General features: G+C 42.9%; 1 protein-coding gene across 1 annotated transcript in view; it reads left to right on the top strand.

The window, feature by feature from the left end:
* Positions 1-2520: 2520 nt before the first annotated feature.
* Positions 2521-21133, top strand: part of ADGRG2 (adhesion G protein-coupled receptor G2) — a 69126-nt gene continuing 50513 nt past the window's right edge. The window contains exon 1 of the mRNA XM_023737255.1: positions 2521-2638. Coding sequence (XP_023593023.1) covers positions 2521-2638 — 118 coding nt within the window. The remainder of the gene's footprint in view (positions 2639-21133) is intronic.

The raw sequence follows: 21133 nt of genomic DNA, 5'->3' as shown, positions 1-21133 counted from the left end.
TATATCTTTGCATGTTATGTGAACATTCTCATTTGAGTGACTCATTTGGGAGGATCAATAATATGCATTGTGAACAGAGAGGATAAAAGTGTTGAAGGGGAGGACAAATCAGGCATTTTATAATTTATTTACATATTATTGGATTACTACTATATATTAGTTAAAAAATGTAAGCCCTCTTGAAGGAGAAGGATTTACTTGGTGTCTTGGTTGAAGACATGATAATGCCATGTCCAAGGAAAGAATCACTCCTCTGGAACTGGTGATGACTGTTAAATTACTGGATTCTTAAAGATTGCCAGCTTTTCTGTGAGGCTGAGAAACCATGGTGTAGCTCCTTCTTTTCCGTGCCCTCATCCCCTTAATGCCTGCTCTGCCTTATTCTGGACATAAAACCAGTTGCCATCAAGTCAGTTTCAACTCACGGCAACCCCAAGTGTGTCAGAGTAGAACTGTGTTCCATAGAGTTTTCAATGGCTGATTTTTCCAATGTAGATTGCCAGACCTTTTTTCCAGGGCGCCTCTGGGTGGACTCAAACCACCAACCTTTCGGTTAGCCGAGCATGTTAACCATTTGTATCACCCAGGGATTCACTCTGGACATACTAGGTGCAAAATAAATCTTTGCTGAATGAATGAGTGAAGAGTACAGCTAACATTTATAGTGCATTCACAGTGCCAATCACTGTGCAAAGATCTCTTGTTTAATCACCACAGAAACACTATTGGGTTGGTGCTGTGATCACAATTTGCTAGATGGGAAAGTTGACCATTGGAAATAACTTGTCCAGAATCATCTAGACATTTGCTTGGCAGAGCCAGGACCGTGACCCCATGCTCTTTAGTCTTCACCACTGTGCACATACATTCTCTGGGGCTTGCAGAGGCTGCGGTGGTGGTTGGATTCACAGGTGCCCTGTGGGCAAGAGCTTTGCCAATTGAGAACACATAGCCTGGTTTGTCCTGGCCACTTCCCCTCCGGCTGTGCCTGCTCGGTGGGCTCTCACTGCCCCCCTGCTCTGCCTGAGCCCATGGGTGGGCTGTGATTTTTTTGGCTGGCTTCTTCCTCACTCAGCGTCCCATGCTGACTGCCCATCAAGAGGTCACATTGTCCAACTCTTTAACCAGAAGAGGAACAGAAGCGGTCTTACATTTGCTGAACATTTGCCACTTCTGTGTGCCACGCTCTCCCCAGCCCCTGTCCCACCGCCGCCACATATATTTCATCTGGTTAACACCTCTTTAAACCTCAGATCTTATTTGCTACCTACTGGCCCTCAAGAAATATTTGTTGGATGAATGAATACATGGATGGTAAATGAGGCTCTTAGATTCACCGCTGATATAAGCTTTGCGTTTTAAAAAATGTTGACTCTTTGCCTTCCTGACTACTGAAAATGCAAACAATGATAATTAAATAATATGCAATAAAAAAGAAATGCAGTGTACCCGTCCTTTTACAGTAAAAGACATAAATAAACTAAAAAAAAAAAAAAAAAAAAACCAAACAAACCAGTTGCCATTGATTCCAACTCATGGCAACTCCATGTGCTTCAGGGACTACCCAGGAACTCTAAGACATAAATAACCCAAAAGCCAAAACCCATTGATGTCGAATCAATTCTGACTCATAGTGACCCTATAGGACAGAGTAGAACTGCCCCCATAGACTATCCAAGGAGCAGCTGGTGAATTTGAACTGCCGACCTTTTGGTTAGCAGCTGAGCTCTTAACTACTGCACCACCAGGGCTCCAATACATAAATAGGGGTGGATTGTTTATCAGATTCTAAGACCCATTCTGATTCTTAGCATAGTCTTTAATTAGCCTTTGATAGTGGTAATAATTATGTATGTACCATTTTATGGTTTTGATTTTTTCTCTTGATATTTCACATGTATTGATGTTTTCCATAAATCCACATGAACTACCTTGCTTATCATTTTAAGCATAATATCCCACTGGGTTGCTGTTGTTAGCTGCTGTGAAGTTGGCCCCTGACTCATGGTGACTTCCTACACAATGGAACGAAATGTCACTCGGTCCTATGTCATACCCATGATTGGTTATGGATTTGACTGTTGTGATCCTTAGGGTTTTCATTGGCTGGTTTTTGGAAGTAGATTGTCAGGCGTCTCCTCCTAGTCCATCTTAGTCTGGAAGCTCTGCTGAAATCTGTTCAGCATCATAGCAACATGCAAGCCTCCACTGACAGATGGGTGGTGGCTGCACAGGAGGTGCATTGGCTGGGAATTGAACCGGGTTCTCCTGCAGGAAAGGCGAGAATTATACCACCGAACCACCACTGCCTCATTCCCACTGGGTTACCCTCCCATAATAAACCTATGTCTTGCTTTTTGTAGTCAGTGTCCACCTGGCATTGCTGATTTGCTGGAACCATGGTAATTTAAAGGAAGCAGGATTATAGGTTGTCTTGGTTGAAGAACTGACCTTTTGGGTATTGCTGTGTCTTGATTATGACAGCTGTAATGATCTGTTTTCCCCTGACTTTGTTCCAGGATGTTCTTCTCTGGCGGGCAGTACAGCCATGTTGGCAGACCTGAAGAACTTTTACTGACGTTCAGGATATTCCTTGTCATCATCTGTCTTCATGTTGTCCTGGTTACATCCCTGGAAAGTAAGATGCCTGTTTTCCTTTAATTTTTTTTCTGTCTATCTGTGTGTTTATTTTTAACAGTATCTACTTGAAGGCTAACTTCTGCATGGAATTCTAAGGGAGATAGAGAATCAGCCAAATGAAACAGAGTGGTTTTCACGAAAAGGGATCTTTGGAAGATTATGAAACAAGGAGAAAAGATTCCCGAGGAAGGCAATAACAAATCCAGCAATACTGGGGCTGCAATATCTATGGATGCAATTTCCAGAAGAATACAGTGCAATGCAAATGTAAAGAATCGTCATTAGGAATGTGACCGGGACATAAATGTTATTTAAGGAGACATGATTAAGGACACACAGTGAAATACCTTCCTTATTCAGAAGAGGGTTGCAGGACCAAGGAATCTTCATTGGATAAAACAAAAATCTACTAGCAGCAGACAAACAAAACACACGTGTGTATGTGCCTGCACACATACAGTGGAACTGGGGCGTATTGTCAAGAAGCCAAAAAACCAAACCTGTTGCCTTCGAGTTGATTCCGACTCATAGCGACCCTATAGGACAGAGTAGAACTGCCCCATAGGGTTTCCAAGGCTGTAATCTTTATGGAAGCAGACTACCATATCTTTCTCCCATGGAGCAGCTGGTGGGTTTGAACTGCTGACCTTTTGGTTACCAGTCAAGCACTTAGCCACTGTGCCACCAGGGCTCCTTGTCAAGAAGCCAGCACAGTTAAAAAAAAAAAAAGAAATAAGAGCTGAACGTGCACTGACTGCTTACAATGCCCAAGTCCCTAAGTGCTTTACACATGTCCCTTCTCTTAATCTCTCAATCTAGTCTGTGAAGGGGCCATCCTATTCTTATCCCCATTTTCCAGATCAGGAAACTGAGGCTTAGCCCCTAAGAAGTAGCTGAGCTGGTATTCGAACCCAGTGTTTGGCTCTGGAGTCTATGCTCCTAACCACAAAACCAGGTTCTCACCCTTGCGCATGCGTCAGAATCCCCTAGAGAGCTTCTTAAGACACAAATGGCTGGGTTCTTCCCCCAGAGTGTCTGTTCAGCAGGTCTGGGGTGGGATCTGAGAACTGGCATTTCTAACAAGCTCCCAGGTGGTGCCGATGCTGATGCAGGTGCTTCAGGGCCTATACTTTAAGAACCACTGCCTACACAACTGGCAGAAGATGGAAGTAGGGACAGAAGACTCCTCCAAATTCTTTTGTTGGGGCCATGCGACGTTCATATAAACTGTGCTCACACACATCATTTTCTTGGGGAATTCAAACATCACTGTGGGACTGGCAGGGCAAAAATCAAGCATCCTCGCTTTACTGACGAGGAAATGTCCCCAGGAACATCACTGGTTAGGAAGTGGCAGAGCCCAGACTTAGATGCTCGATCTTCGTTCTCACGTTTCGGTGCTTTTTCCACCACAGGGGTAGATGAGGCAGGAAAGTGCAACACAAGCGAAAAACTTCATCAAAATGAGAGCTGCTTGTTAGGAATAAGTCTGTTAGAAAAGCTCCATTTAAAAGTGATGAAAACAGCGCCAGGTAAACAGGACAGTGAGTGGCTCTGAAGCAGACCTTAAAAACCTGTGTGGTTATTCAAGGCAGCCGAGTGTATTTTTTTGTTCTGGCTGTCTAATGAATTGATTTTTTTTTCCCCAGAAGAAAGTTTTTTATTGAGGCAAATATATATAACATTTGTCAATCTGACAGTTTTTACATGTTTAGTTCAGTGACATTGATTATGTTCATCATGTTATACAACCATCACCACTATCCTTTTCCAAATTCTTCCATCACCATTAACAGAAACTCAGTGTCTCCTAAGCAATGACTCCGCCTTCCCCCTCCCTCCCACCCTTGATAACCACTAATAAACTTTGGTCTCTATCCTGCTGCTGTCGAGTCGATTCTGACTCATAGTGACCGTATAGGACAGAGTAGAACTGCCCCATAGAGTTTTGGTCTCTATACCTTTGCCTCTTTCCTATAAGTGGGATCATACAACATTTGTCCTTTTGTGACTGACTTATTTCACTCAGCATAATGTTTTCGAGGTTCATCCATGTTATAGTATGTACCGGGACTTCATTTCTCTTTATGGCTAACTAATATTCCATTGTATATATATACCACTTTTTTTTTTTTCCATTCATTTGTTGATGGGCATTTTGATCGTTTCCACCTTTTGGCTGTTGTGAACAGTGCCGCAGGTGAACGTTGGAGTACAGCTTTTTGTTTGCGTTCCTGCTTTCCGAATTGCTTCATTAAAGCAGTGGTTTTCAAAGTATGGCCCACTGACCAGCAGCGTCAGCATCACCTGGGAGCTTGTTCGAAATGCAGATTCTTGGGCCCCATCCCAGACCAATTGAATCAGACACTCCAGGGGTGGGGCCAAATCTGTGTTTTCACAAGCCCTCCAGGTGATGCTGATGGACACTGAAGTATGAGAGCCACTGTCTTTAAAGAATTGGCCAAAACAGTGAGGGATGGGAGTTAGTGTTTGAATATGCCAGCTTCCTCATCTCTCAGTGGGACAATGCTGAGATGTGTTCTGCATTGTCTCCTAGAGTTCCCCAGCTGGATTGAGCCCATTGCTCCTAGTAGTAACCTGTTCATTAATGTACCTGTTATTGGTCTTCCTCTCTTCCCTGGCTCACTTCCCCACTCCCTCCCTGTGCTTCCTGGGGTCCTCTCCGTTTGGAAACACGCTCCTCTTCCAAGGCCCAGCCAAATATTCACTACCTCTATAAACCCTGCCCTGACCTCCTCAGAAGAATTAAATCTCTCTCCTCAGTGCTCCCTTTTCTCTTCATCCATACCTTTTTATACTTGTCACTTTGTGTCATGGTTCATTTTGTACTTCCTTTACATCATGAGTCCTTTGAGTGCATGGTCAGTGTTGGGTGAGAAGGGAGACTGAAGAACTGGTGAGATGGGTGGGGTGTGAAGGAAACTTAACGATTCCTGAGAGCCCGGTCTGGGCCAGTCCATTCTAGGTGCTTTATGTACATTATCTCGTTTACTCCTCACACAAGCTCTTCAAAGTAGGCATGTTTTAGTCTCAGTTTTCAGAGGAAGAAACTGAATCTCAAAGAGATAAAGTAATTTGCTCAAAGTCACACAGCTGGGAAATGGGTGAGTTAGGATTTGAACCTGCCCCCGTTGGCATCTGTAGCCTGTACTGTTTACATTACACTAGACTGCCCAGGGCACCTTCAGTTAGTGTCTGAGGACTGAATGAGTGTGTCTGTGAGGCACAGGGAGATGGTGGAGAGGGAGCCCAAGGGAAGCCGTTGGAGAGCAGCCACTTTTGCTGGCTCTGGAGGATCTGGACTTGTAAACACAGTAGCTTCACCTTGGAAGCCTGAGAGATGACTCAGCAGCTCTTGACAGAAGGGAGAGGTGGGCTGGACACTCTCTTGTTAGGCCTCTGGCCAGAGAAAGCATCCCTAAATCTTAACACTTTCAGTTGGGTAATTTAGTGACGTTTGAGGGCGTTATTATTCTTGGTCTACCAGAAGCCTAAATGGACTTTGGCAGGTAATTATGCTCACTTCTAGCTTCTAACTCTCCTGGGCCACACGCCAGTGCCTTTTGTTTTGCCTTGTTTTGTCTTCGAAGGAGGTCTTCTTTTAGGTACAACTATTCTGTTTTCCAGAGGATGAGATGACATAATAGTAGAAGATGGTTATAATTTTATTCTTGCACAGTTGTCTTCCCCATTTGGAAACAATTACACATTTCAGCCAGTTTGGTGATCTCATGAGCTGTAATCTCCAACTTACTCTCTCTCTGGGCTGGGCCTAGATCTTTCTGTACTGTAGGCATTTCCAGTGATAGATCCCTTTGCATTCCCCCTTCTCCAAGGCCTTGCTGTCTTCTTTCCTCTTTCCCTCTCGTGCTTCATCCCCCTGAGTCTTTGTTCTTCCTGGTGCAGAGACATTGGAACTGCAGGAGTAGACTGAATGTTCCTAAAAGGCAGGGAACCTGTCGTATTTGACTTTGTCCTCCAACCCAAATCCAGTGCTGTTCTCTTTCTTCCCTCTCAACAGCTGTCTTTAAAAATGAGATTATAAATACTTACCATGGTATTGTTCTGATGCTCAGCCAGCGTTCCACCCCCCTCCCCCCACGACCAAGTCTCACTCTCCACACACGGGTATGAGGTCAGCTATCAGGTCCCTGGCTCCTTACCTGGGGTTGCAACCCCGGCAGGTGGAGGTGGTGACGAGGAGTGATAGAGACTCCAGGTAGGTTGAGGGGGAAGCTGAAAGCAGAGGATACATTGTGTCCCACTTTCCACTTGGTACCCCAGATGAGAACTCTTCACAGGGGCCTGTATATCAACACATGGGAATGATAGAGATGAGAAATGGTGGCCCAGGTGTTTAAGCAGAGAAAAAGCCAGAGATGATGTCCCCTCCAAGTCGCTCTCAGCTCCTTTGTGGCCTGGTAGAGATACTAAATTGCCTTTATGTTCCTGGTGGGTAGTTGTGTTGAGAGCCAGGGACTGGGACAGGGCTGCCATGGCGAAAATGATGCCTCAGCAAAGACTGTGGCATGGACAACCTAGACCAGAGGCCAGGTGGAAGATGTGACAGATACTCAGTGGTGAGAGCTAAGGGGAGCTGGGTGGACCTTCAGGCCTGGGTGGGATACTGAGAGAATAGACCAAGGGTCTGACTGGACACAGCCTTCAGCAGCAATGCCAGCCAGATACCCAGGAACCCCACAGGGTGAGGGAGGTCTCTGGGGAGGCCATTGAGAAAGCAGAGCTCACCTTGGATGAAGTCACAGACCAGGCCTTTTCTCCCTGCTGCCAGAAGGACACTAACACCTCATTCCCCAACCTGGACGCCATCTTGACTACTAGAAGGAAGAGGGGGGGAAAAACAAGGTCAGACATGTATCCGAAAGAAGCTAAGTTAACCAGAGATCGTTTTAGAGCAAAAGAGATAGAGCTCCCTTAAACCATCAGATTTAAGGATTCCTCTGGTGACATGGAAACCCTGGTGTCGTAGTGGTTAAGAGCTACGGCTGCTAACCAAAAAGTCGGCAGTTTGAATCCACCAGGTGCTCCTTGGAAACCCTATGGGGCAGTTCCACTCTGGTCCTGTAGGGTCGCTATGAGTCGAAATTGACTCAATGGCAATGGATTTGGTTTGGGTTTGGTAATGGAGGAGCCCTAGTGGTGCAGTGGTTAAAGGTTGGCTGCTAACCAAAAGGCTGGCAGTTTGAATCCACCAGCTGCTCCTTGGAAACCCTATCTATGGGCAGTTCTGCTCTGTCCTATAGGGTCACTATGAGTCGGAATCGACTCGACGGCAGCAGGTTTTGGTTTGGTTGGTGGTGTAGTGGTTAAATGCTCGGCTGCTAAGCCAGAGGTCGGCGGTTAGACCCCACCAGCCGCTCTGTGGGAGGAGGATGTGGCAGTCTGCTTCCATAAAGATTACAGCCTTGGAAACCCTATGAGGCAGTTCTACTCTGTCCTGTAGGGTTGCTGTGAGTTGGAATCAATGGGTAATGAGTTTCTGTACCTTGAGAATAAAAACCAAAGCAAACCCATTGCCATCAAGTCAATTCCAACTCATAGCGACCCTATAGGACCGAGTGGAACTGCCCTATAGGGTTTCCAAGGAGCAGCTGGTAGATTCGAACTACCGACCTTTTGGCACCTCAGGAATGGAGGCTCCAAAACAAGACGAATCCATCCTAGACATCAAAGGGAGCTCGGGAATTTTTTGTTTGTTTATATTTGTTATTGTTTGCACATCTAAGTTATGTCTATAAATTTTAAACTTGCTCTAAAACTAATCTATACTGAACACGTATGACGGATCAGGGCACTCTGCTAGGAACTCTTGAAGGCTGAACTCACCATCATGTCCTGAATTCTGCTTCTTCTCCTGGTTTCCTTGCTTAATTATCTTGTCAAGTATGTAGAGATATCTAATCAGGCCCTTGAAGGTAGGGGTAACATCTTTTTCCTCTCTATCCTTCATAGTGTCTAGCTCATAGTAAGTACTCTATAAATTCTGGTTGGTTGATTGGTTTTGGTTTTTGACTCTAGTCTGAAGCCTAGAGACACTAAACTTGGGCCTCCCCCCTCAGCTTCTATCACCAGCATTATCCTCCTCTGAGCCCATTGAGTTTGATACAACACATACTACTCCTCTAAGCTTTTACATAGACTTTGGTAAGGTGGCTGTACCTTGACTAGAACTGTAATTGTTGTTGGCTGCCATTGAGTCAGTCCTTGACTCATGGCAACCCCATGCACAATGAAACAAAATGCTGCCCGGTCCTGTACCATCCCCATGATCAATTGCAGATCAGACCATTTTGATGCATAGGGTTTTCATTGGCTGATTTTTGTAAGTAGGTCACCAGACCTTTCTTCCTTAACTAGAACTACCCTTGAAGAATTCATTTCCCTTCCTCCATGTGGTGAAGAGGCTCGACTGATTGCCTCTTGAGAGTCTTTCACACTTTGACAATCTGTGAGTCCAACCACCCAGGAGAGACAGTCTTCAGAGTCCTACTTCTTTGTCCTGGGATACCGGAATATTTGGGTCTGCCTTGAACACAATGGCATTCTGAAAATCTATGTGTGACTTCTGAGCTGTTGATTACCTTCACCAGATTCTCAAAATTGGTTGTGCATTGGAATCACCTAGGAGCTTTAAAGAATGCTGATGCCTGGATCTCACCCCAGAGATTCTGAGGTCATTGGTCTGCATTGCACCCTGTATTGAAGTTCCTCAGAGTCCCTAGGAGATTCTAACATGCAGCCAGGGCTGAGAACCACTCATCTCCGCAATTCCATTTTAAGGCTGTTCTCCTATTTAAAATTGCTAATATGAAGTTGGAAGCAATATTTTTTCCAAACTACATTTTTAAAATGAGGTGATTTCAAAGGCTTTTAAAGTTAAGCAAAGCCAGTGAATCTCTTGATTTTAAAATTGATAAAAGCTCCATAAGTGCTTTTTGCTGACTGGTAAATCCCCAAGTTGCCAGAGCTGTTCTTGCCTCGCTCTTCATTAAAAGTCCCAGTGTCTCTTCGTACGATCTAGTAGCAGCAGCTGATAGCACTAAATATTAACAACAGCAACAAAACTGGGCATTTCTGTAGGTTGTCATGGCTTACAAAGCATCTTAGCATACATTATCTCACCATATCCCCTTGAGGTAGGCAAAGAATCTTTTATCCCCACTTTGCTGATGAGAAGACTGAGGCTCAGCAGTGGAGTAACTTCTAGGTTACCCAGCAAAAAGCATTACTAAGATCCAGAAAGCAACTCTCCAGAATTCTCTCCTCTACACGAGCCTGCACAAAGTGCTTACTTTTGGCTGTATGAATATGATTTAGCCAAGATCTGTAACAGTGGTGACCTTAACCATGTGAATGTCCTTCTAGACCAGAGGTTGACAAACTTTTCCTATAAAGGGCCAGGTAGTAAATATTTTTGGCTTTGTGGGCCATATGATCTCTGTGGCAACTACTCAGTTCTGCTCAGAAGCAATATGTGAATTAATGGGCGTGGATGTGTTCTAATAAAACTTTATTTACAAAAACAAGTGAGGGCCGGATTTGACCCATGGGCCATAGTTTGCCCACGTCTGATCTAGACAGAGCAGAAGTGGTGCAGCCCACGCAGTTGATCACTTACGCAACCATTCCTCATTTTTTTCTTGCTGGCTGAACTCTGGCTTCATAGGCTGCTAACCCCTCTCCGCATGACTCGGGTAAATCCTGAGTATTCTATGCCAATCTTGGAAATTGTGTTCCTTGCCAGTGATTGATTTAGGAGGGGGTTTGTGACCCAGTTTTGACCAATGAGACACTTGGGAAGATCAGCTGGGGGACTTCTAGGAAAAGTTTCCCTACTCTTAAGATGGGACTCAAGAAAAACACAGTTCCTCTTTTTCCTCTAGATCTGCACTGTCTAATAGTCTCTAGGCACAGTGGTTAAGAGCTATGGCTGCTAACCAAAAGGTCGGCAGTTCGAATCCACCAGCCACTCTGTGGAAACCCAATGGGGCAGTTCTACCCTGTCCTGTAGGGTCCCTATAAGTCAGAATCAACTCAGCGGCAATGGGTTTTTTGTTTTTAGGCACATGTGGCTAGTTAAATTTAAATTTTAATTAATTAAAATTAAATAAAACTTAAAACTCAGTTCCTCAGTCACACTAGCCGTATTTCAAATGCTCAGTAGCCACATGGGCCTAGTGGCTGCCGTAGTGAACAGCGCAGATAGAATGTTTCGGTCATCACAGAAAGTTCTGTTGGACATTGTGGTGTCTGGATGTGATGCTTGAGACAGCGGTTGTTGTTAGTTGCTGTCAAGTCAGCTCTGACTCATGGTGACCTTATGTATAACAGAATGAAACGTTGCTGGGTCCTGTGCCATTTTATGATCGTTGGTACGTTCGAGCCCATTGTTGTGGCTATTGTGTAGGGCCTTCCAACCTAGAGGGCTCATCTTCCAGCACTGTATCAGACAGTATTCTGTTGCGATCCTTAAGGTTTTCATTGACTAATTTTTGGAAGTAGATCACTATACCTTTCTTTCTAGTCTGTCTTAGTCTGGAAGCTCTGCTGAAACCTGTCCACCACAGGGGACCCTGCTGATATATGAAATACCGGTGGCATAGCTTCCAGCATCACAGCAACATGCAAGTCACCACAATACAACAAACTGACAGATGGGTAGTGGGAAAAAGTGGTAGCTATCTTAAAACAATTGATGGGCACTAGCAAGCAGGAAGGTTGGCAAGTGGAAAATGGAGATAAACTGAGTGATTGACGTTGTTGAGCCATTGAGTTAACAGTATCTTGAGGATGAAAGAACAAGAGGATGAAAAAAGCGTGGGTCTTCATTGCCATCCCTGATCTGCAGGACCAACCTTAACTGTCTGCTGTTGGATTCTAGTTAAGTGGGCTAAATGAATGTCCTTATTATTTATGGTACTTTTAATTGGGTGCTCTGTTACTTGCCCTTGAAAGTATTCTAACAGATATAAGAGTTAACTTTACAAAGGGCTTGTTATGCATCAGACATTGTTACAAACCCTTCCTGTATTATCTTAGTGAATCCTGACACTGGCCTCATTTAGGTGTTTCCTTCATTTTCTAGATGAGGGAACTGAGGCTTGGAAAAGTTGGGTCACTTCTAAGTTCACACAGATGGCAAGTGGAGGTCGTGGGATTCTAGAACTTGTGTTCTTAGCCACTTTCCCAGTGTTTAGTCCCTGAAGCAGTTGAAAATGGTTTTTATAATAGACCCTGACTGAAACTTGCCATCATTCGTCCATTCTGGGATGAATGTGTACCCCCAAATGACTGGATAAAGATGAAGAGATATCTGAGGGATCAAAGCAGGTATTTGATTGATTTAATTTATTAGTTGATATTTCAAGAGAACACGCTGTTGAAATGTACCTTGATAATGGGTACATTCTTACTTCGAGGAAATTACATTCTTACCTTGAGCACATTGATCTTGGCAAGAAGTCTCGTGTTCATAAGATCACAGTGCTATGAGAAACCACTGAGATAAAGTAAGGACGCTTTTGCAGTGACGTTTGTGGCAACTGGGTTAATCTTTAACGTCGGCATCCTGTTTGACCTATGGCCTTCCCTCCACTTTTCTTTTAGGAATGTACACAGCATAAAGTGAAAGTTACTATAATGTAAAATTGTGTTAATTTAAAGAGGAGAGAACTGAAAATATAAATGGGTAATAATCTCGCTTTTCTGGATAAATTCAAATGGCTTATAATTATCTGACTAATTAAATGGACAAGAAGAAAACACATAGCTATTTCAACTATGTAGACATTTTTGCCTTGCTCCTAATAGAAAATATGACTTGCTATTACACTGATTTATAGTCACAATAAAGTCTCACAAATTCTGGGTTTTTGTATACAGGGGATGAGTTTGAATTAGTGAAGAATTTTCAGTAGTAGGATGTTAAAAATAGTATATATTTTAAAACTTTCAAGTGAGTTGTATAATGCCATTAAAATGTAAACTCTCTTTGAGGCCAGGAACTTTAAAAAAAAAAATTCCTTGTATAACCCCAGTGCCTGGCACACAGTAGGCCTTCAAAAATTGGGTTAAATGAATACATTTGAACAAATCACTTCATGTTTCTGAACCGGTGTTTCCTCACGTGTAGACTGAGGGGGGCAGACTTGTTTGGTATCCAGTATTTTCCCTACCTATGACTTATTTTGTAATTCTCTTCTTCCAGTGAATTCCATGTTCTAAAAGATGCTGTCTTTCAAATGATTTATTTAAGTAAATTTCCCCCCATTTTTGTGTTTGTGATCAGCAGTAGAAAACTGGTATTGATATAATTCCAAACAAAGCAAACTTGACACTCTTAATTTTCTTGTGCAGCCTTTTTGTGGGTGAATAAGCAAATTTTTGAAATAATGGAAATATAGTCTAAGTGACTGTGCAGATTTTCTAGATTTACAGTATTACACTTGATCATCTTCAAGTCTCCTTTACCTCTGAAAGAGATTTCAATGAATTTCAGTTTCCTGATGTATGATGCAAGGGATGGTACCCGTGATCTTTCTAGGAGGTGCCTTTGTTGTTCCTAAGCTGTGGAAACTTCAATTAGACCAACACAGTGTTGTAATAGATATTCTCAGTAATAGAGCGTTAGTGAATAGATAAGAATGTCCCATACAGTCTGAATTAACAATAATTAAAACTTATTGTTGGAATTGTGATAGAACACTCTATAAATGTAATAAAATTTCATTCAGAGTAATCATCTGCATTTTACAGATGAGGAAGTAGAAACAGAAATGTTAAGAAACTTACTCAAAGCAGATCCAGCTTTGAACTCAAGTCAGTCTCCCTCCACAGCCCAGTCTCTGAATCACATTTAAAACTTGGTTCAGCAGGCATGTTCCTTCATCCATTAGAAATAAATGGGCACAGGAATTTTATTCCTCTGGAGGCAAAAAAGCAAGTCAGAGTTAAAACTGGTTGCTGTTGAGTCAGTTCCAACTTATGGCGACCCCATGTGTGTCACAGTAGAACGGTGCTCTGTAGGATTTTCAATGGTGATTTTTTGGAAGTAGATCATCAGGCCTTTCTTCTGAGGCTCCTCTGGGTGGACTTAAACCTCCAATCTTTCGATCAGCAGCTAAGTGCATTTTAACTGTTTGTACTACCCAGGGACTCCTAAGTCAGAGTTACAGATTATTAAAAGTTAGGAATCCCAGGTCAGACTTTCAACATACAAAACAAGCCAAAGGCAACATAAAGAGAAGACATTGGAACAGGAGCTACCAATATACAAAGGCCTAGGGGCTGCTAAGGATCTTCTACCCAGAAGGTTTAACATGGCTTCAAAACAGAGGCAATTCAAAAACACAACTTTTCCACCTAAGTAGGATTTCCATGCAGTAGGAAGAGCCATAATTCCGGCTTCTTTTGGTGGCTTTTACTGGTACATGGTATAGAGAACTGAGCCTTTGTGGCTTGTCACATGGGAGTCCTACGTTCGAGGGCCCTGGAAAAACCATGGTATGGATGTTTGCTGGGAGCCAGTCCGGGACGGTGAGTCACATAGAAGGGGGGATCCATATTCAGTCTCAAAATGGCAAAGACCCCTCCTCCTCCAGTTTATATTGATTCCTTGCCTTTTGACCCTGTCGATATCATGAGAAAGAACAAGAGAGAAAATGGCAGCTGTGAAGAGTGATTCTAGCATTAATCTTGTCCCATTGTTAGTTTAATGGGTATTAATTACTCCTTGGGTCCCTGGGTGGTATAAATGGTTAAATGCTGAACCTCTACCCAAAAGATTAGCCATTAGAACCTACCCAGACGTGCTTTGGAAGACAGGTCTAGCGATCTGCTTCTGAAAGGTCACAGCCTTGAAAACCCTACAAAGGAAGTTCTACTCTAATACACATGGGGTCGCCATGAGTCAGAATCGACTTGAGGGCAACTAACAACAACAACAATTAATCCATGGCACTAAAATTAAATCTGTCGTGGCAGAAACTGGCTGGCAGATCACCAACCCTTTTTTATTTTCTTTCTCACACACAGGTAGACTACATTTCCCAGTCTCCCTTGCAGTTAGAAGTAGCCATGTGACCGAGTTCTGGCCAGTGGAATGTGGGCTGAAGTAATTGTTTGCCACTTGCAGGCTCAGCTATTAAAAATCTTCCACTTGATTCCTCCAACTCTCTGTCTTTCTCTGTCTGCCTGCTGGAATCTTCATGTTGAACATGGCAGTGCCTCTGTCACCCTGGGTCCCCGAATGACTGCATGGAGCAGTACCCCTCTTCCTCTCTCACCCAACTCTCCATTCGCAGCTGCTAAGGAGACTTCCAGTGTGTGGAAAATCAACTTCTATTTTTTTACACCCCTGAGATTTCAGGCTTTATTTATTGCAGCAGCTTCCATTGCCTTAACTAATACGTTTATCTGGCAATGCCCCTTCTCACCAGGGTTGTTGGTACATCTCATGCTGCCATTGGACAGTGGAGTGTGGTGGGGTAGGGTAGGCATCTCCTCTTTCTTGAGATCATGAAAAGAACCCAGGTTCATACAGTCTAAGATAACTAGAGAAGGGCCCTACTTTTCAGTCCATTTTGGTCACTACTGAGACATTCATTGTCCAAACCTGAGAGGGTCATTTGAAGGCAGGAGGCTCCACCCTTTGTGCCAACCCAGGCCACTTGGACCTTTACTGTATGCATAAGGTCAGCAGTATAAGCTCTGGACTTCCTGGGTTCAAATCTTACTTCTGGCACTTATTAACTGTGACCTTAAACAAGATATTTAATCATTGTGCTTCAGTTTTCTTACCTGGAAAGTAGCAGTACCTATCTCATAGAGTTATATGCAGACTAAATGAGTTAATGGATGAAAAACAGATGCATGTAATGACTCTTACACATTTTAAGAACTCAGTAAATACTAGCCAAGATCGCTATAGACCAGCGCTATTTTTGTGATGATGGAAGTGTTCTATATCTGTGCTGCCCAATACAGTAGTCACCAGCTGCACTGGGCTATTGAGCACTTGAGATGTGGCCAGTGTGACTGAGGAACTGAATTTTTAGTTTTATCTAACTTTAATTAATTTAAATTAAATAGCCACATGTGGCTGGTGGCTGCCATATCGGGCAGTGCAGCTATAGACCATTTAATTTGTCGCTTCATAACTGTTGTTCAGTCACAGAAGAGAACTCCTAGGACACACATTCCCATGTTATGGGCCTTATCACAGCGATTTTACCTTACTTACTGTGGAGCTGGTTAAACAGTCTCTGTAAAGCTGGTGTCTTCACTTTCGGTGCTGGAACTTGAAGTCAACAGGGCAGGCTGTGAGAATAGGAAGATGAGTGTAAGGTGAGGAGAGCAAGAACATGCTGGAAGCCACAAGCATGGTGAGCAGTAACCTAGATTACTGGCTATGTGTCTAAGTCCAAGGGCACTGGGACAGGAGGATGATGCCCCAGTATCCCTCACTTCTCAGAAAGAGTTTGAGTGTTTTATCTTGTTATTCCAAGGCTCTCATCCTTCCTAAAGTGCACCTTCTGCCTGGTGGAGCAAGGTGGACAGCCAGTAGGTCGGTGCTGCTTTGCTTTTTTAGACCACAGGCTAAGGTGGGCTGCAGCCTCGTGTAGTGGGGCTGGAGAATCTGGGCTGAGATTCTAGTTCTTCCCTTTTACTAGTAATCTTGGGCAAGTGACTTGACCTCTCTGTGCCTCAGTTTCCCCATCTGCAAAATGAGGATAACTTAGCTTGTATGGTTATGAGGACTAAATGAGTTAATTTATTTTATTTTATTTTATTGTACTTCAAGTGAAGGCTTACAGAACAAATAGTTTCTCATGAAACAGTAGTACACATGTTGTTTTATGACATTGGTTAACAACCCCACAACATATTAACCCTCTAACTTCTCAACCTTTTTTTTTTTTTTTTTTTTGGTGAAAATACACATAGCCAAAGATACACCGTTTCAAAAATTTCTACATACACAGTTCAGTGACATTGACTACGCTCTTCCAGTTGTGCTGTTATTCTCACTTAAGATGAAGGCTTACAGAACAAAATAGTTTCTCTAAATGAGTTAATATTTATGAAGTACTTGGTTATAGTAATGCTGTGTGAATGCTTGTTAATTAAAAATAGACACCCCCCCCCTTTGGGCTCTATTCCTTCCAGAAAAAAAATGCATATGAACACACATAAAAATTTGCATTTTATTTCAGGGAATTTATGGACACTCCAAAATGCATGTCATAGACCTTTGGCTGAGGAGCAGTCCATAAACTCCTAATTAAGAAACCTGGCAAAGTTATTATTCTTTCCAGCATACTAGAAAGCCAAGATCAGTTCTGGATGGGTGACAGGGCGAGGAGATGGGTAGGTGGTACTGTTTGAAGGTGGGAGAAGAGCAAGAATCAGGGGGTCGAGGATGGGAGGGAGGGAGTCAAGAGCACATTTCACCTTCTTCCCACTGTGGCCAAGGCCCACTGAGAATCACTGATCATTTGTACTTTGGAAAGTTCCGTCAGCTAAGAGCTGAAGTTTTCTCTAATGATGTCATTATTAATTGTTTAATAAATATGTTATGTAAGAGTACTTATTGAGCAGTGGGATGTGAGATGGTCATAGCTCAAGTAAACACATTTCAAATGTGCCAAATTAGAAATGTTTTCATTCATTTTTTGGGTTATGTAGTAAAATCTGAAAATAGAGATCTTGGAAGAGTGCCTGTTGTCACAAGCCCTGAAGAGCCAATATAATAACAGAAAAATATTGTTTTGTTTGGGGTTCCCATATAAGAGTGCCTAGGCGTGGTGGCTTGTTTCTAATCATCTCTCTATGGGACAGTAATTCAATCCAGAGGAGGACTGCCACCAGATTAAAACAAGCTTCAGTTGGGTCTAAAATATTTATGCAAAGGGGGCTAATCGTAGCCTTTTTCGATCCACTCCTAGAAGATAAAGCCTCTCTCTTTCCTGTCCAACTTGAGGGTGACTGTGTTGGAAGTAAACACTCCGTATTAACCACAGTCGCAAGTTTAGGAAAACCACCTCGCAGTTTAAGTCTACGTCTTTTGCGGTGTCATATAGCGGGGAGAAAAATGAAAAATTCAGAAACACCCAGCCATGGCCTTGAATGACTTGGATGCAGGTAGTTTATTTGGGAGGTGATCCCAGGAATCAGGAGCAAGGGACTGGGGAGAGGGCATTCGGGAAAGAGGAAAAGCCAGTGAAGGCTCTATGATTGAGGTCGCTGCTGTAGGTAATGGCAGCTTGTAATTGCTGAATTTTTTATGTTGTTTTTGATATGTTTTTGACTGAACATTTTAGCAAACATTTGTAAGATCTGTTAAGTGATCTACCTGCTGTGACTGGCCATGGTAACCACTACTGCAGACTTCAGATTCTGAAGAATAGTCGTCCAAGAAATATTCTCAAGTCTTTCCTTCATGGACTCTATCTAGATCATTTTGCCTCTTTGTTCTCAGATTCATCCCCCATCTTTTCCCTGCTCTGCTTTGAATCACAAGGACTGGATCCCTTGCACTATTTCCCACATTCCCTTGCCAACTGGGAGTTCTTGGGTGGTGCAAATGGTTAACTTGCTCAGCTGTTAACTGAAAGGCTGGAGGTTTGAGTCCAACTAGAGGCGCTTTGGAAGAAAGGCCTGGAGATCTGCTTCCGAAAAATCAGCCATTGAAAACCCTAGGGAGCACAGTTCCACTCTGACACACACAGGGTTGTCATGACTCGAGGTTGACTTGATGACAACTGGTTCTTTTTTTTTTTTCTCCTAAGTTTTTTTTAATTTTGTTGTTGAGAATATACACAGCAAAACATATACCAATTCAACAGTTTCTACATGTACTTATTTAGTGACATTGTTTACATTGAGTTGTGCAACCATTCTCACCCTCCTTTTCTGAGTTGTTCCTCCCCTATTAACATAAACTCACTGCCCCCTAAGGTTCCTATCTAACCTTTCGAATTGCTGTTGTCAATTTGATCCCATATAGATAGTTCTTAAAAGAGCATAATGCTCAAGGCAGACCTTTTTTACTAGTTAAGCTAACTATTTGGTTTTAAGAAAACTTCAGGGGAGATTTTTGATTTAAGGTTTAAAGATTATCTCAGGGCAATAGTTTCAGTGGTTCATCCACCCTCCGTGGCTCCAGAAAGTCCTAGAGTCCATGAGAATTTGAAATTCTGTTCTGCATCTCCCCGTTTTGATCAGGATTCTTCTATAGGATTCTTGATCAAAATGTTCAGTAACAGTAGCCAGGCACCATCCAGTTCTTCTGGTCTCATGGCAAAGGAGGCAGTTGTTCATGGAGATAGTTGGCTACACATTCCATATCCTCCTCCTATTCCTGATTCTCCTTCTTCCTCTGTTGTACCAGGTGAATAGAGACCAATTGTTGTGCCTTAGATGGCTGCTTGTAAGACCCCAGGCACTATGCAACAAACTAGGAGGTAGAACAGAAGCACTAAACATGTTATTAGGCCAGTTAACTGGGATGTCCCCTGAAACCATGACCCTAAACCTCCAAACCAAGGGATCAAATCCCATGAGGTATTTGGTTGTATATAAGCAGCCTCACCAGCTACTCTTTTTTTGTCATGGTTGTAAATATGTCTATCACAGAACTACTGCCATTTCAACTTTTTACAGGCATACAACTTGTTAACAGCAATTACAGTAATGGGTGTGCAACCCTACCCTTGATTTTTCCATTGCTCTTTACCCTCCTTTTCCCCCCTCACTCTAGACTCTACGGCAACGGGTTTGGTTTTTGGTCCCGCCCCTGGTAACCACTAGTAAACTTTGGTCTCTATACATTTGCCTTTTCTTGTCTTTTTATATAAGTAAAGTCATAACAGTATTTGTCCTTTTACAGTTGGCTTGTTTCGCTCAGCATATTTTCATTCAGCTCCATCCGTATTGTAGCATGTATCAAGACTTCATTTTTCCTACTGGCTGAGTAGTATTCCATTGTACGTACGTACCACATTTTGTTTATCCATTCATCTGTTTATGGACATTTAGGTTGTTTCCATCTTTTGGCTTTTTGATTTTTAAATGTTGACAAGTAACTCAAACATTCAGAAACTTCCATGTGACTCCCACTCTGTGGACAAGATGAAACTTGTCTGGGAGCTGAATTTGGATTGTGGACCATCAGTGTGCATTTGGTGGATGGGTTGCCGTATTAAAGGAGAAGTTAAATGCAAAGAACATTAAGATCCCTTCCAATTAGAAGATTCTGGGGTTGCAAAATTTCTCTCATATATGAGACAATCAAGGCCTGGGCTTGGAAAGGGGCAGTGAAAATTAGAAGAAGCGACAGATAAAAGAGAGATTAAGAAATAATAGTAATAATAATATCCTACATTTATACACTACTTTATGGTCTATAGACTTTGTCATTGGAAGCAGGAAAGAGTAGAGGCTCAGAGGTTAGACTCTGAAGTCATATTGCCTGAGGTTCAAATCCCAGCTCTACAATGAATTTCCTGTGAGGTATCAAGCAAGTCACTAAACCTTACCCAGTCTCAGTTTCTCAAGCACTAAAAAGGGAAGGATGCTAATGATGTCACCCATCTCATATAGTTGTTGGCTGATTAAATAATAAAATGAAGAATAATACCCCTCACCAAAGATGTTCTCATCCTAATCCCTAGAACCTATAAACAAGTTACATGGCAAAAGGGGCTTTGCAGATGTGATTAAAGTTAAGGTCCTTGAGATGAGGACAGGATCCTGGATTATCCAAGTGGGCCCTTTGTAATCACTTAAGTCCTTAAAAGTGGAAGAGGGAGGGAGAAGAGTGAAGCAGAGGGATGCTTCATGAGGACTCCCCCACGCACTGTTGCTGGCTTTGAAGATTGAGGAAGGGGGCCACGAGCCAAGGAATGTGAGTGGCCTCTAGAATCTGGAAACAGCCCTCAGTTTATATCCAGCAAGAAAACAGGGACCTCACTCCTACAACCCTAAGGAACCAAAATCTGCCAACATTCCAAATAAGCAGGAAACGGATTTTCCCCCTAGAGCTTCTAGAAAGGAATGCAGCCTGTGGACACCTTAGTTTTAATCTGCTGAGACCAGTACCGGACTTCTGACCTACAGAACTCCAAGATAACAAATATGTATTGTTTTAAGCCACTAAGTTTATGGAAATTTGTTACAGCAGCAATAGGAAACTAATACACTGAAGTTTTCAGTTTATCTATTTGTCTGGTCTTACCAGCAATACTGTTGAATTCACGAACCTAGCAAGTATGGAAATGATGTGGGGTAATGGAGAGATGAGTTCTTGGATATATTGCATTGGAGAGGCAGTGACATGGGACATTCACATGGCAGTGTTCAGGCCACACTTGGCCATGTGGGACTGGAATTCAGGAGGTGGAAATAGTTTTGAAAGAACTATGCCAGGGAGGCCATGTAGGGAAAGAATCTC

Source organism: Trichechus manatus, unplaced genomic scaffold, assembly GCF_000243295.1.
Source record: "Trichechus manatus latirostris isolate Lorelei unplaced genomic scaffold, TriManLat1.0 scaffold00100, whole genome shotgun sequence".
NCBI classification, from domain to species: Eukaryota; Metazoa; Chordata; class Mammalia; order Sirenia; family Trichechidae; genus Trichechus; species Trichechus manatus.
This window is presented reverse-complemented; position numbering and strand designations above follow the sequence as displayed.